This window comes from Crinia signifera, chromosome 5, assembly GCF_055691185.1.
Source record: "Crinia signifera chromosome 5, ASM5569118v1, whole genome shotgun sequence".
In the NCBI taxonomy this organism is placed as follows: Eukaryota; Metazoa; Chordata; class Amphibia; order Anura; family Myobatrachidae; genus Crinia; species Crinia signifera.
In genome coordinates, this window is record NC_139221.1 from 296,954,784 (window position 1) to 296,971,795 (window position 17,012).

General features: G+C 45.2%; 1 protein-coding gene across 3 annotated transcripts in view; it reads right to left on the reverse strand.

The window, feature by feature from the left end:
- Positions 1 to 17,012, reverse strand: part of LOC146081227 (macrophage mannose receptor 1-like) — a 610,592-nt gene that overhangs the window by 116,107 nt on the left and 477,473 nt on the right. For all 3 annotated transcript variants that reach the window (XM_083189333.1, XM_083189332.1, XM_083189334.1), the window contains exons 22-24: positions 8,951 to 9,105; positions 8,023 to 8,125; positions 5,794 to 6,026 (exon numbers count right to left, since the gene is read on the reverse strand). In XM_083189333.1, the coding sequence (XP_083045459.1) occupies positions 5,794 to 6,026; positions 8,023 to 8,125; positions 8,951 to 9,105 (491 nt within the window). The remainder of the gene's footprint in view (positions 1 to 5,793; positions 6,027 to 8,022; positions 8,126 to 8,950; positions 9,106 to 17,012) is intronic.

Consider the following 17,012-nt stretch of genomic DNA (forward strand, 5'->3'; position numbering starts at 1 on the left):
TTCCAAACTTATTATCTTTCCCCCACCCAGAGCTATGCCCCCTACTAACATCTCTATCACTGTTAACAACACCATCATCTCCCCCTTTCCCCAACTCCGCTGCCTGGGTGTCACACCTTGAAAAAGGGCTGTATCAAATAGCCTGAAACGCGTTGGTGAGAGGAGGCAGGCACAGCAGATGGTGAGACCATATACTTTTTTCATCTAGTAGTACTCTCTTCTGTTATCCGGATATATGAGGAGGGTAATTGTGGTCTCATACCATCCCTGTGCGGGTACTTTTTTAATCTTTGGGACTTTTTACTATGTTTTTTGCATGCTGGATGGAATAAATTCTTTATACTGAATTCCCCGTGTTTTGGAGATTCTTACCGTGGAGAACAGTGTGTACGGTGATCTCCAACAAAGAAACCTTGCAGTGAACATAGGGCCTCATATAGAAGTGAGTGTTGAGCCTAATACACAGGGTGTGTGGACGGTTGAATCAAGGGATTGTGGAAGTACTTTGTCGCAGAGTAAAGATACCTTTGATGTGAAAATAGGGCCTTAATTTAAGGTCAGTAATCAGTAGGACGTTTTTACTTGGGGAATATTTGGATTGAGGGAACTGTGAAGTGAAGGTGTACTCCGAAAAGAAAGATACCTTTATGTGAAAATAGGGATCTGACTTAAGGTCAGTAAGGTCTCAAAAGGGGTGTCCATAAGAAGAACTGAGGCCACAAAAATAACAGAAAAATTATATACTAGGTGTACCTAACCGGTATAATTTTAAGATAGCGCTAGAGTGTATATCTATCTCCTTTCTACTGGGTGTCACACTCAACTGCTCCCTCTCCTTTGCACCCCACATCCAAGCCCTGGCCCATTCTTGCAGGTTCCAGTTACTCAACATTGCGCTCATCAGGCTGTTTTTCTCAGAGTGCAACTAAGCTTATCATCCACTCACTGGTCATCTCACGGCTCGACTACAGCAATGCTCTCCTCAATGGCCTCGCTCGATCCCAACTGGCTCATCTCCAATCTGTCCTCAACTCTGCAGCCACGCTTATCTTCCTCTAATTCTGCCACTCCCCTTCAACAAAATCTGCACTGGCTCCCATTCCCCTACAGAATCCTCTTCAAACACCTCACACTCACATACAGGGCCATCTCTAATTCCATTGCTCCATATATCTCTAACCTCCTCTCCATTCATACACCCTCCTGCCCTCATCGTTCGGCCGAGGACTGTTTTCTCTCCTCCACCCTGATCACTGCTTCCCACGCAAGAGTACAGGACTTTGCCTGTGCTGCACCCCTTCAGTGGAACGCACCCCCTCGCTCCAATAGACTCTCCCCAACCTTGCAAAGCTTCAAACAGGCACTGAAAAAACTCACCTATTCATCAAAGCGTACCCTTCCACTGCATAAACTAGTCGGTTATCCGACCCCTTGCCTGTTTACATTTTATTTATTTATTAGCAGTTTCTTATAAAGCGCACACAGATTCCGCAGCGCTTTATAGAGAATATTTGAACATTCACATCAGTCCCTGCCCCAGTGGAGCTTACAATTTATATCCCCTACCACATGTACACGCACACACAGACATTCTAGGGTTAATTTTTTGGGAGCCAATTAACCTACCAGTGTATTTTTGGATTGTGGGAGGAAACCGGAGTACCCGGAGGAAACCCACACAAGTACTGGGAGAATATACAAACTCCGCACAGTTAGGGCCATGCTGGTTATTGAACCCATGACCTCAGTGCTGTGAGGCAGTAATGCTTACCATTACACCATCCGTACTGCTATCTAGCCACCCCCCTTCCTACTAGATTGTAAGATCCTCTGAGCAGGGCCCTCTTCCCTCCTGTTGTCAAAGCCCTCTCCTCTTCACATTTCACTCACAGCTCTTCTATACTCAAACCCTCAGTGACCATCTTCGTCCGCATACTCATCTTCATCATTGGCCCCAAGCCTCTTATAGTATGTTGATTGAGTCCTCACTACTTATATTTAAGCTGTAATGTGTATTGAACTGTGGCGCTCTTTATTTGTACTCTATTTTGTTATTTATTCTATGTTATGCCAAGTTTTGTCTCCCTGTACTGTTCCTTTGTACGACGCTGCAAAACACTTGTGGCGCCTTTATAAATAAAATTATAATAATAATAATAACTTACACCTGGTTTACATTTCCCCCCGTTCCCGATGATACCACGTGTGCTGAGAAGAGTGAAGTCTCAACAGGTGCAAGCCATTTTGATTGCACCAGACTGGCCCAGGAGGTCGTGGTATTCAGACATCTGGCCCCTTCCTCTTCAACAGGATCTTCTAAGGCAAGGGCCATTTCTACACCTGGACCTAGCTGGGCTCAATTTGATGGCCTGGCTTATGAAACCTCCTTATTGAACAATAAAAAGGTTTTCTGATGCAGTCAGGGCTAAGGACTCGTAAACCGGTGTCTGCTGCAAATTATCATCGATTCTGGAAAATTTACATCAGGTGGTGTGAGAGTCAGAGAGTGCCCATTATAGAATATGCCACACCGTAGTGCTCATTACACATTTTGACCTACACCGTAATGCCTAGTAGACATTATGCCACATACCATAATGCTTAAGTAACTGCATGCCACACGCCGTAATGCACATTGCACATGAGGGAGCACAAGAGGGAGAAAAAGAGAAGAGAGAGTGAGGGAGAGAGGGAGGGGAAAAAGAGGAGAGCGAGGAAGCGCAGGGGAGAGAGGAAGGTAAAAAAAAAAAAAAGGACAGCAAGGGAGAGCAGGGCATAGAGAGTAAGGGAGCACATGAGAGAGAGGAGGGAGGGGATCAGGAGAGGAGAAAGAGGGGGTGGGTTGGGGGGGGATGGGGGTGGAGGAGCACTGGGGAGAAGGAGAGAGAGAGCAGAGGAGTGCAGGAAAGGGAAGGGGACCATGGGGGGTGGGAAATGACTGGAGAGACAGGGAGGAGGGGGAAAGAAAAGAGAGGCAAATGGGAAAGCCAGGCTGTACTTCCTAATTTTCCATTTCCGCACCACTGCTCCGCCCCTCTGCCTGAAAGTATAAGTTACTCACCAAGGGATGTCCTTACCAGCGCCTGAGAAGTCCCACTCCTTGCTGCTGCTGCCGTGTCTCCTGCTCTCACACTGCAGGGCCTCTGTTCTCCCGTGTACAGGAGCCGTCGCCGGGCCTACTCTCCCACATAGATGCAGCGCCGCCGGGACTCCTGCTCCTCCCGTACATAGATGCAGCTTCCAGGTCTCTGCTCCTCTGCATGCAGGTGCCGCCACTGGTCCTTCTTCTCTGCACACAGGCGTGGCTTGTCCTTCCAGTGACACATGCAGGATTTTGAAAGGGGTAAATAAGTGGTTACAGAACCAATAATAACTGCCCCCACCCCCATAGATAGGTAGAATAACCCCTCATAGAAGGCATAGCCCCTCCATAGTTAGACAGCATAGCCCCACATAGTCAACACAGCCCCCCATACACACCATAGCTAGTCCCACATCGTCATCATAGCCCCACCAGTTAGACAGCAGAAATCCCCATGTAGACAGCACAGCCCCCATACACAGCACAGCCCCTAATGCACACCATAGCCCCACCATAGTTAGATAGCAGAACCCCCCATAGTCAGAAGAGCCCTCATATAGACAGCACAGCCTCCCCATACACAGCACAGCCCCCCATACACACCATAGCCCCACCATAGTTAGACAGCAGAGCCCCCCATAGTCAGAACAGCCCTCCCATAGATAGACAGCACAGCCCCCCATAGACAACAGAACCCCCCATAGACAGCATAGCCCCACATAGACAGCAGAACCCCCCCCCATAGTCAGAACAGCCCTCCCATAGACAGCACAGCCCCCCATACACAGCACAGCCCCACCAGAGTTAGACAGCACTAACCCCCCCCCCCCCCCCACACACACACACACCATAATCAGCATAGCCCCTCAGACAGAACACCCCCAATCGGAGACCGCCTCAAGCACAGTCCCCCCTCCCCCCTAGGCAGCAGACATCACAAGGATCCTCTCCAGCCTTCCACTGTTCCACATACACAGTCTGCAGACTTTGCAGGCACAAGCCTGGCCAGTGTGCAGATTCAATCATCCCAGAAACACTGGTAGCCCCTACTCACTTTGTAAATAGAGTAGTCCTGGTGCCCATGTGCTTCCCGGAAGGTCTCTCCCCTCTCAGGCTGTATGTTATGTCGTCATCGTCAGCCTGAGGAGCTGCTCCCCCTGCCTGCCAGCGGCTGCATCTACATGTCACACAGAGAGGCAGACAGCAGCCGCAGCAGGGAGGCAGAGGGAGACGGGACGGAGACAGAGGCTCTGCGCCTCTGCTATAGATTGCCGGGCGGCATCCAGAGGGTGGACCGGCGGGCAGCGAGTGTTGTGCCACGCTACTCCTCTGCGCCCGGAGCACACGCTCCACCGGCTCCACCCTCGCTACGCCCCTGGAGAGTGCACACCTCTAGGTTCAAGGTCTCTAGATTATTGGATTTTCTTCAGGATGGATTTTCAACAAGTTTGGGATTACAATCCTTAAAAGTACAGCTTTCAGCTATGTCCATTTTCTTTCAGAAAAAGATAGCCTTCTTATCTGAGGTTCAAACCTTTTTGCTGGGTGTAACCAGACTTAAACCTCCATATAGGCAGCCGGTAGCGCCTTGGGATTTGTCGTTGGTTCTGTCAGTATTACAGAACCCTCCCTTTGAACCACTAAGGTCAGCTGACCTTAAATATGTTTCTTGGAAATGGACTTTTTTAGTAGCCATTGCTTCGGCTAGACATGTATCAGAGTTAGAAACGTTGTCCTGTAAGTCTCCACATTTCATTTTTTTCATGAAGATAGGGCTGTGCTTCAAACAGTGCCTAAATTTCTACCTAAAGTGGTTTCTTCCTTTCATTTAAACCAGGAGATTGTGCTTCCGGTATTTTCCCCTCCAGAAGGGGCAAAAAATAGGGACAAATTAAGGAAATTGGACGTAGTTCGTGCCTTGCGAATATATACATGGAAAGGGTAAAGGACATCCGCAAAATGGATCTGTTGTTGGTGTTGTATGATGTGCATAAGAGAGGGTGGCCTACTTCTAAACAGACCATTGCCAGGTGGCTAAGGTCAGTGATTACCTTTGCTTACACCAAGTTGGGTATACCTGTTCCTTCTCGGATTAATGCACATACCACCAGTGCAGTTGCTTTCTCTTGGGCTGTGCATCATGGGGCTACGGCGTGGCAGTTGTGCAGGGCTGCCACTTGGTCCTCTGTTCATACTTTTACCAAATTTTACAGGTACCATGAGTTTGCATCGGAGGACGCTTCATTTGGACGGGCAGTGATGAGAACTGTCAGTCTGAGCGTAGCCTCCCAAAGGACCGGCTTGTGAACGTCCCAAGGTTAGCTGTGTCACCAGGATGGACGAAAGAGAAAAGGGGATTTTTGTAAGAACTTACCGTTCAAACCCCTTTCTCTGAGTCCATCCTGGTGTCACAGCGATCCCTCCCTTACGCTCATGTTCATGTGTGTCATATATGATTGTGCATATATGATGTCAGGCATTGTACTGTTATGTATCCTAGTGTGCTTTAGAAGTTGAACTGAAGCATGATGGGATGCAGAAGGGAGGAGCCTGCATCCAAAGACTTCAGCATAGGTGCCTTGGCTCCTGCGGACCCTCCTACATCCCAAGGTTAGCTGTGTCACCAGGATGGACTCAGAGAAAGAGGGTTTCTATGTGTCATTATTATTGGTATTATTTTCTATACAAAAGAATATATATACTGTACAAACCATGTTACTGTTGAGGCCGATCCAAAAAGGTTCCTTATATTTATTTAAATGGACCCTCAGAAAAGCTGCAGTGTACTCATCTAAGACGCTGGCCAGCTCAGCACCTGAGGCCTTGCACCTCCATCGTGCTTCATCCCACTTCATCTTGGTTATAACAATGGTGTAGTTGGAGTCACCATACTGATAAATGTTTGATGGGGAAACAGTAGTAGGGACAGGGGGTAGTGTGGGGTCTAAAACACAAAAAGGAAACAAGCTAATTAGTTCAAGAAACAGCGGCAACCATATAAAACTTGTCTTAAGAATAATATTTATTATAGATTTATGTTGGTTATATTGTTTTCCTATTTCTAACATGAGAAATGTGATTTGTATTCAGGACTCAGACTTTACAACCGTTTCCACACTAGTCAGAATATAAATTGCTTTCATCACCGTGCATGACCTTCCGGCAGTTACACGATTTCCACCACCCACAAAACAATCACGTTGTAAAGCAGGTTTCAATATGAGCTTTAATATGAGCTAAATAATTTAGATGAAACAACATACAATACCTCTAGGCAGCCTTTAATGCAAGCCTAAGGACTGAGGACATTATTCTGGTCCGATCGCTCCCCTACACGTTCGCACACAGCAGCACAGGCATGGGGTGTAGGGTGGCGGGTTGCATTTCCATGAGAACCCTTGGTGTTCACATGTAAATGCACCCAAAAAGCGGTTGTAGAGGGTGGGCAGCTGATGTCAGCGGAAGTCAGCTTCCCACCATCTTTCCCTACAGGATGTATACATATCTAAGGCACCAGAGAGTAACTTAGATATGCGTGCACCTTCCAAATCATTCGATGGGCATTGACCATCGAATGATTTGGCCCCCTCCCCCAATGCTGCGACTGGACGTTAAACATCTATTAGCAGCAGTGTGGGGGAACTTGGCAAACGAGGGGGGTGGGCTGCTGCGCGGGTGGTGTATAGTCCACACTCAATGCGTGTTGTGTATGGACCAGAATAAGGTCCAGAATGTAACATCCTCTGTATACTAAAGGTGTGGGCGTTTTGTTTGCCCATTTTTTTTTAAAGCAGCACCAATCATTTAAAAGGTAAATGACAGGCTGGTTTTAACTAATACTAAAAGTGTATTTCTGTATACATATTAGGTTGACACAGGTCGACATGGGCAAGGTTGACAGTCAAAAGGTTGACATGGGGTTTTTCACTGTTTTGTTCACAAAGGGGATTTTTTGCGATTTTCCCTCTGTCAGAGTACCGGCGGCCGGGAATCCGATGTGTGTATACTGATCGACGAGATCACCCCTCTCTGGAAACCCCTTGCAAATCCTATGTTTGCCCCTGACATTCACTGTATGTGTGGATCTAATCTCTCAAACAAAGCAATGGACCAGAGAGTAGCTGTCAGGAGGAAGAGACAGGAGCCTTACCATGAAGTGGGAGATTGTGAGTTTAGAAAGTGCAGTACTGGTTCAATTATGTTTGCGTAACTTTTCCTGACCACTTATCTTATTTATACTATACTATAGACCATCTACACTTTTTAATATTAATACTGTATTCTATACAGTATACAGTGTATAAAAAGACTAATTTTCAGGGCTGTTACCGCTCCCGTACTTACTCCAATGTGCTGCAGATTGGGAGATTTTGGATTACATTTGGAAACCCCAACTAATCCTGCATTTGCCACAGTCCCCATAGACAATCCATGGGCTTCAGTTCATTGGAATTTTTGACTAACCTGAAAAGAATTCCCCTATTAGACTTCCTTAAACAAACCTCCTAATACATAGGTATCGGAAGTTATAATGGATCGTATGTGATATTGTATGAAAACCCAATTTACCAGGAGATAAACAGCAGCTTTAATTGAATACCTTCCTTTTTCACACCTGTTACATTTTACATGTTACAGTTTATTATTAAATTCCCTCCTTATTCTGTATAAAAAGAATATTGAAAATCGCCCTTACTATATTTTAATATTACCCTTATCTTTTTGGTTCAAAATACTGTACAAGTACTCTACAGGTATTTAGATTAAAGCACTATATTTGCAGGATGTAGTGCCCCCCTCAGAACTGCGGGTGATTGTTTGTTTGATTGTAAGATCTACAGTAAATGCCTTTTTCAAGGCCTGTATGGGGTTCAAATACGTTCACTTAGGATGCATGTTTAGAGGTGTACATTGGTTACATTACAATAGATGATACATACCTTTAGGTTTTTGGCAAATGTATCCTCTAAAAAATGTACAATATTCCTCGGCCCATGAACCAATACTCAAATCAGAATCCAAAATCATATTCACACAATTTCTCTACATGAAAATCATCAGAGGAGAAGATTCTTGTTAGAAGAAATTAGCAAATGTGAACATTTGTTGAGCATTGTTTTGCTGGGTAGGGTATTTCTATTTCTACATATCACTTTATATACTTGTTAGACCCTTATACTAGTAAATCTGAGATAAATAAAATCCTTGGATCAGGATCTGGGACTATTTCTGGTACACGACACACAACTTGGGAAACCACAGGCATGCCACAATATCTGTGCCTAGTGATTTGCCATGAGCACCCAAAGGGCTGTTTCACACACTCCGGCTCCTGCCGGGCGGTGAAGCCCCGCATGGCCAAGAAGCCATGTGTGGCTCAGCTTTCGGCCATGCAGGGTTTCACCGCCCGGCAGGAGCCTGAGCATGTGAAATAGCCCAAATGGAGATTGAGGAGTTCCTGCTGTAGTTCTGCAGAATATCCTCCTCCTTCCACATTCATCTACAAAATGTGACACATTTCAGTGGACTTTGGCCTTAAGTGTTTACCAGTCCGAATCCTACCTAAACCACAGTGTAATTTACAAATAGAGCAAGCAGCCTTCTCTATCTGCCTCCCCTCCCGAAAAGCTATAGAGGCTCTTGCCCCAGGTTGGGATGTGTATGTGAGTAGATGACCCTTGACTTGGGCAACCCCTGCCCAACCCATTATGCCTATACACTACAATATTATCATACTCTATAGCGGCACACTCTCTTGATCTGTGATGCTTTGTATATGAAGCTCAAAGTCTGCTGAATAGAGTATATAATGACAGCCCAGGGAGACTTTCTATAAACCATATTCAAGTGCTTTAGGTAAGTACTTACATCATCTTGTTTAAATGTGGATGGATGACCTTTGGCCCAGTTTGTAAAAACCACTCCACTTTGATCCGTCCAAAGAAACTTCAGTTCAGTATTTATATCATTCAATCCAATCCATACATTAACATTAAAATCTTTTAAATGACTAACCAGGAAGGCTAGAAGAAAAACAAATACATTTGCTTTATTCTCTGCTGTTGTCTTCGTACCCCTGCCCCGCCCGACCCCACCCACACCCATGCTGTCTTAGCTCTGAGTAAAAGGGACAGTGAAGAATGTCTTTTTTGTTGGGGCAAAGAGGTAAGTTGAAGAAATATATTTTAAAAAATGTAATACATTATTATGTAATCTTAAAAACTCTCAAACATGTGATATATCTCTATATTGTGTACAGATAAACAAACAACTGTGTTTAAAAAAAACAACGGTGTCCTTTGGGGGGATTTACTAATATGGGAGTTCCACTTCACATGTGATTTTGCTATGGGCAACCAATCAGATCCTGTCTACTATCTTCTAGAAGGTGCTAAATAAATCAGAAGTAGATTCTGATTGGTTGCTTATAGCAACATCACATGTGAAGTAGAATACGCATCTTAGTAAATTCCTCCCTTGTGACTTATTGGTCATTAACTCTATAGAGTTTTCGAATATTGTTTTTTACTTCAAATTATAAAGTTGATGTAAAGATGAATGTTTCTTATCAAATATATATGTCCTTATCATTAGTTATTATTAGAGACAGGATTATATGCAACATAAAAAGCTTGAAATATGCATGCAAATATGCATGAAAAATACTTAAAATATGCATGAAAAGAGTTAAAATATGCTACATTAAATTATAAAAAAGAGTAATTTTTAACTTATTTATTTAAAAATCAGCATACAATTAGTTGCAAATAAACCTCAAAAATAGGCCCACAGCCAGTCGCGTAACTATAAAGTTTGTGGTGCCCCTCCAGGCTCCTCTCCAGCATGTTTACCTAGCGTGTGATGTGATGACGTCACACGCATAACGGAGAATCTGAAGCAGAAGAGAGACCAGCACACACTGCTGCTTCCCTTGGCACAGACGCATCCCAGGCCGCCCTAGCACACCCATCCGCACGCCCATCCTGCACACAGTAGCCAATAGCCGGCTCTGTGTACAGTCAATTGAATCAGTGGGGAATTTGTCATCTCTGCCATGGTCCCACCCGCGCTTCTGCTGACTCGCCTCTAGTGCTCAGTCAGTGGGCAGCGGCAGGCAGCAGCATGTCAGTGTGTTGAGCGGGTGCCGGCGCCCACACAGACCCTGCTGCTGCTTGCTCCTGCAGCGTCCAAAACTCTTCTTGCATCAACTACACGAACCCTCATCTCCAGTGCCGATGGATCACATGTCAGCATAGTGTGTGAGGGCGGGGCAGTGGAAGGCTTCCTCCCTGCGCCGCATACTCACTGTGACACAGCATTTCCTCCATGCCGCGTGATGTCACAACCCTTCCGCCCGCCTCCTCTGCTGCAGAAGTCTGTCTCTTGGTGTAAAGTCCCAGGCCAGGGGCAGGCAAAGGTTCAGGAGCTTCGTAATGGCATCTGCCCCGACTGACTTTTATCAACATGGATTGGCAGCTAGAGCAGTGTCAGACATAGCGTACATCCAAGGTTCCCCACACTGTGCACATATTGCCCCAGGCTTCACACTCTACCACTACCTGGCCAGCAGGAGCAGGGAAAAGCAGTGCTGTGACTCGCGGGTGGGAAGAGGGCGGGTCCTAAAATATGCACCATCACTAGATTTTAGGTAAAATATGCAATAACCAGTGAGAGTGGGCAAAATATGCAAATGCATATGCAAATATGCAAATGCATATAATCCTGTCTCTAGTTATTATGTATGGTATAACCACATTATTAGCCCCTTTTTTCAGTTTCTGGGCATGTAGCAAGGACCAGATTTTTTTGCAACTGTTTATGTGTCGAGCTCATAGGAGTGATTCATTGACTGGTATGTTAATATACAGTCTCAAAAAGCAAAGAAAAAAAGAAAATCAGTTTTGCTAGGATGCACTCATCCTCAGAGTCTCATAGGACTTTAAGATAAAAAATCTTTATTAAGGTTTATTAAAATGTTATCAGTTACTCGGATGTCTTTATTAATTCTTAATGAATTGTATTAATTATATGTGACCTTTTAATAGATATCAATATTTTCCCTGTATTGGGGATCTTAGCTAGCGAAGTATTAAAAACGAAGTATTAAGTGTGTGCAAATGAAAATAGTAGTACGTGTAAAGTAAGTACAGAAGAAAAAGGATTAAAGATTAAAATTGCGTCTCTGTTAACTGTTGTATGTTGGGGTTATTTTTAGACCTTTATGATAGATGCAAATCTTGTTATGCCAATGTGTATCAGGATCAATAAACAATTTTTAGTTTATGTTGTGTATTTATTCACTTTTAAAATGTGCTATTACTATTAGGGATGCCAATTCCGGGGCATTTTTTCAATCCCGGGAAACGGATTGAAAAATGCTCAATCCCGGGATTCCCGGGATCCTGGGATTGGCATGCCTACAAGAAAATTTCCCTAACTGACTAGCTGACTCTTGGGGAGGGGGGCAGGTGGCAGCAGTGCGTGACGTGGGTGGCCTGGCGGCAAGCAGGTGCCGGGGCCACATTTTCTTTTGGTGAGCACCGAGTGGGGGAAGCAGGCGGCTTCGATGAAGAGGCAGGCGGCTGGCGGAGGCCTGGCGGCTAGGGGATCCGACGGTGGAAGTGTAGAGCTACGGCCTGCACAGCATGACCTGTGACCTAATCACGCTGTGCAGGCCGCACGCTGGGACGGGGACAGCTGGGCAGCATCTGAGCAAGTGCTCAGATGCTGACCGGCATTAGACTGCGCATGCACAGTCTAATCCCGAAATCCCGGGATTGGATACTGCAATCCCGGGATTGAAATCCGGGTCATTTTGGGGCCAAAATCCCGGGATCCGACCGATTCCCGATCCCGGGATTGGCCACCCTACTGTCAATGCGTGTATCAGGATTTCCTGCTGTCTGTAGATAGTACAAACTCTGTGATGATTTTAGCTGCACAGTTGGAACATTGTTGTGTAAGTAGATTCTAACAGTTGCTACACAGTAATTACGTAGTATATTAGTAGCATATCTTTCTGTAGTACTGTTCTGCGGCTTATGTATTCACCTTTTAGTTATTCTCGGCAGAACTGGATGTCCTGCTTCACATGTGTGAGATTTATTAGTAACCAGAAGAGTGTGTGATTTAATGTTGGTATTAATATCTTCACATTCAGCTTTAGCCTCAAATGCTAGTAAGGCTGTGTTCTTCTCAGTCTTACAGCATACCGAGTCTGTATGTATGAATGAGAAACAAAGTCTGTATTCGGGAGAAAATCTTATGATGATATCTCCTAGTGTGTATGGTAGTATTGTTTTATACAGACATATAATGCTATTAATCAGAATTCATTGGAATTCCCAGTAGGTATAGATAATTGTGTCTGACAAACCACAGTTACTGTTTGCCACGAAGCCTGACAGTCTCTTCTTTTGTCAGTAATTAATAATAGCTTGCTGGGCTTCCGGTGGGCGGAGCATCGCGATGGCCGCATTTTAGAAAGCTCTCCAGCTCCTACACCAAAAATCCTAAACCATCCACCCTCTACCCTTGCAAAAAAAGGGAAAACACACCAGCATTGGATAGAGGAAAGCCTGACCTCTCTAACGAGAGGTTTACCGAACAGATACGAGCTGAATAGCCACCGGAGCCTGGCCTGCACGCTCTGAGGCCTCAGCACAGACAGAGACGCCACTACCGCCGGCGCCTAAAGTAATTACCAATCCCCCGAGACGAACCCTCCACACTCCAGTGCCTCCCTGCAGCAGCCGTGAGAAGCCGCCGAAGACCTCGGCGAGACGCAGCCGGAACAATCTGAGCGGCGCTCACAAGCATCAATCAAGCGGAGACCGTGGCGCGCACGTGGGGGACCGGACGGAGCGGTCAAAACGACGCTGCAGACAGACGCCAGAAGTCTCCACATACCGGCCGGGGACGCTGGTCAGCACCCGAGGAGAAGCCTGCGCTCGGTCCGGCCGCCCACACCGCCGCTGCACAAGAAGCGGCAAAACCTCACTCTGGAAAAGTTAAGGGACGCCATCACCCAGGTCTGAGTGAGTACAACTGCCCCCCCCCCCCACAAAACTGCCAGGTGACGCAAAACCCCCTGGACGACCCGAGACAGGAGCGCAGGGACGGGGGGAGAGGGTGCCGGGACTGCAAAGGGGAAGCCAGCACAAACACCTAGCTCTCAAGTGCGGTGCCTGAAAGACCGCAAAGTGTACTACTAACTGACCAGGACACTAGGCGCCTTCACTTCAAATAGCCAGCCTTAAGAACTGCCTTGACAAATCCAGTGCCCTTCTCCCGCTGCATGCTTTCCCCTGCCACCAACTCCACAACCTACACAAGGTGAATAAAACTGTCTCCAAAGACGGAGAGAGACAGATACCCCATACAGCACTGAACATCAGACTTGCTAGAATCTCAGTGACCTAATACACTTACATCAATTCTGGACCCACTGGAGGACAGACAAACCTATTACCTTCCTATCTCCGCTGTACTAATACAGACAACCAACATCTTGCCTGCCACTGTGTAAAACAACTGAGCTAAGATAATATCAGGCAGAAACTAAGATAAATTCAAAGGACAAAACCTGTATATTAATTCAAAGCATCCCCATAAACGACAAAACTTTTGATCCAACAAGCTCAATTGAATCCAATACCTTTACCATTCTCTTCTCCCTGCCCTATTCCCCTTCTCAATATATAAAGCACAATGTACCATTAACGTTGGGCTCTGTACCTTTACTGCATGCTCTGAGACCAGAAAAACACATTGGGTTATAGCCTGCACACCACTACCATCTAGTGGCCAACTCGCAACGGTGCATCTGCCTTAACCACAGCTAGAGAACAGACCTTCTGTTTCCTTTAAAATTTTATGTGTTATACCACCAAGACACCCATATAGGGGCACTAAAACCAACATCTTGGGCTCCTCCACAATACTGAATCACTTACTCACCCTTTAAAGAAACGCACACACTGGTACAATAAAATGTAGCAAATGACTTGCTGGCCGTCCAGTGCTCCATTGAACATCATGCCAATCTACAAGAATGCCGCAATATGTTCACAGATGTAGGAGAGGATCCAAACTAGCCTGCTAACAATCAAACCTACAAGCTCTCGTTCTCTAGGGTATGGACAAATTCATACAGAAACCATATCACATACCTCAAAATATGGTTAAACCAAACAAACCAGGCCCCAAACCACAGCTCAAAAACCCACTGGCCCAACAAACCACTACCACGGAAGAACCACACTCTCCACCCCCAGGACCAAAATCTACCTCAGTACAATCTGAATCCCCTACCCCAGAAATGTCATTCTTCCAACAACTGGAAAAAAAATTGGACACTATGCAAGCCTCCACAGATGCAAAGTTGAACTCTATTCAAACATCCTTGGACTCTATTGTCTCCAAGATAGACAAAAACACAAAACGCATAGTAGAGCTAGAAACCAGAACAAGCGACTTAGAGGACACTACACTCTCCCTCCAAAACGCAATAGACCCCATCTCAGCGGCTCTGGAAGAAATGGCGCTTAAAATAGATAAATTGGAGAATCGCAACAGGAGGTGTAACCTACGGTTTGTGGGAATTCCTGAATCAATAAAGGGAGGGGACCTACAAGATTTACTGAGCGTAGACCTAGCACATGCCCTAAAAGTTCCATCGCCCAATGGAACCATTCAAATTGAACGCTCACATCGCATAGGACCGGAAAGAGCACAAAATACTTCAAAGCCCAGACAGGTCATAGTGAAATTCCTGGATTTTAGAGACAAAGAAAATGTCCTTCGCCTCTACAGGAAAACCCGCACACTAACACTCAGAGAATTCCCTGTGCTGATATTTCAGGACTTCTCCGCAGCAGTATCAAACAAGAGAAGAGAATTCAGCCCCATATGCAAATTTCTGTATGAGAACAAATACAAATTTACACTGCAGTACCCAGCTAAGCTGAGAGTTCTGATAGATGGAAAATCCTTGCTGTTCACTACTCCCCAAGAGGCGAGAGAACAACTCAACCTCCCCCCAAACGACTGAAATACCTATGGCACAATTGTAATTCAAATATATAATGATTCAGCCAACTAGGGCACAAGGTTTAATTCTAACCCTGCCCTGTTGGATGTTTCCCGACCAGGAGCATATGGTCGGCATGTTATGGTTAAAGTATTTCAAAAATATGTATGCACCTTGTTTAATTGTTATTATGTTTAACTTGTCTCTCCCACTCTATCCCTCCTTTCTCCCACCTCTCCTTTCTGCTCCTTGCGCTGGGTCTCTGAGGCGAAGCCACATGGAAGAAAAACAGGAACTTCTGGCTTGCTGGGACCAGATGTCTCCTTCAACACACACGATAGAATTGTCAGATCGACATCGAAAATCAGGTATCGGATAACACACCACACACACCAACAATGACTAACACACTACAAACTAAACGAGACTTCCGCATCCTATCATGGAATGTAGCGGGATTAAACTCGGCTATAAAACGCAAAAAAGTACTAGCACATTTAAAATCTCTTAATGCAGACGTTATCCTTCTACAAGAGACGCATTGGACTGCAGGGCCCTTTGCTAAATTAGCCGGACCCTGGATAGGAGAATGCATCGCAGCACCATATATAAGCAAAAAGAGAGGAGTCGCGATACTCATACATAAACGCCTGCAGTATGAGATACTAGACACAGACATTGACCCTGACGGACGCTATATACTATTATCCCTAAAGATACATGGAGAAATTTTTACTATTATGAATATATATGCTCCCAACTCCCCAAACATATCCTTTTACACCAAAATATCCAACCTATTATTGGCAAAAAACACACAGAACCTCATAATAGGGGGTGATTACAACCTTATCTACGACTCCTCATTAGATAGATCCCCACCACTCCCACAACGCACCAATAGGAAACGGGATGGACTAACTATACTAACGTCCACACATAACCTAATCGACCCGTGGAGAACACTACATCACAAGGAGAAAGAATATACATTTTTCTCACACGTGCACCAACTCTTCACGAGAATTGACCACATACTCATTAGAGACTCCATCCAACCAAGAGTTACGGAGGCTAAAATAGAAAACATATTAATTTCTGACCACGCCCCTATCCATCTAAACATAAACTTCCAAAACCCCATAAACTCGAACCTTACTTGGAAATTCCCTTCTTATCTATACAAACAGGATGACTTCCGTAAATTCCTAGAATCAAAGTGGAAAGAGTACTCTGCAAATAATGATTGTCACAAAACAAACCCTATCCTCTTTTGGTCTGCCTCAAAGGCGGTTATGAGAGGGCATATTATTGCCTACATATCCCGCAGAAGAAAAGAAAGGAGGAATAAACTCCTAAATCTTTCTACAAACCTAAACAAAGCTTATCGAGCCTACGTGGACAGACCAACAGAGGATAACAAAATGGAATATTCCCGACACAAAACCCTTATGGAAACCTACCTAAACCACGAAGCCCAACTGAAAGTTGACTACAGCAAACAAAAATATTTTAATTGGGGAGGAAAATCTGGTAAATTACTGGCATATATGGTACGCCAACAACATAGGAAAAGATACGTAACTCGCCTAAAAACACAAACAGGTTATGCCACTTCTCATACAGATATCGCAAACCAATTCCACACATTCTTCTCAAATCTATACTCTCCACCCCACGCCCCCTCATCCCCGCCATCTCTTCTTTATGAGGAGGCTGGACTCCCAAAACTATCGGAAGAGCAGATATCACTCTTAGATGCTGACATATCAGCGGAGGAACTAAGCTCAGCAATAAAAATCCTAAAACTAAACAAATCTCCGGGACCTGATGGGTTCAGTGGAGAGTACTACAAAATCCTAAAACCTGATATAATGCCTACCCTTTTGGGGTTATTCC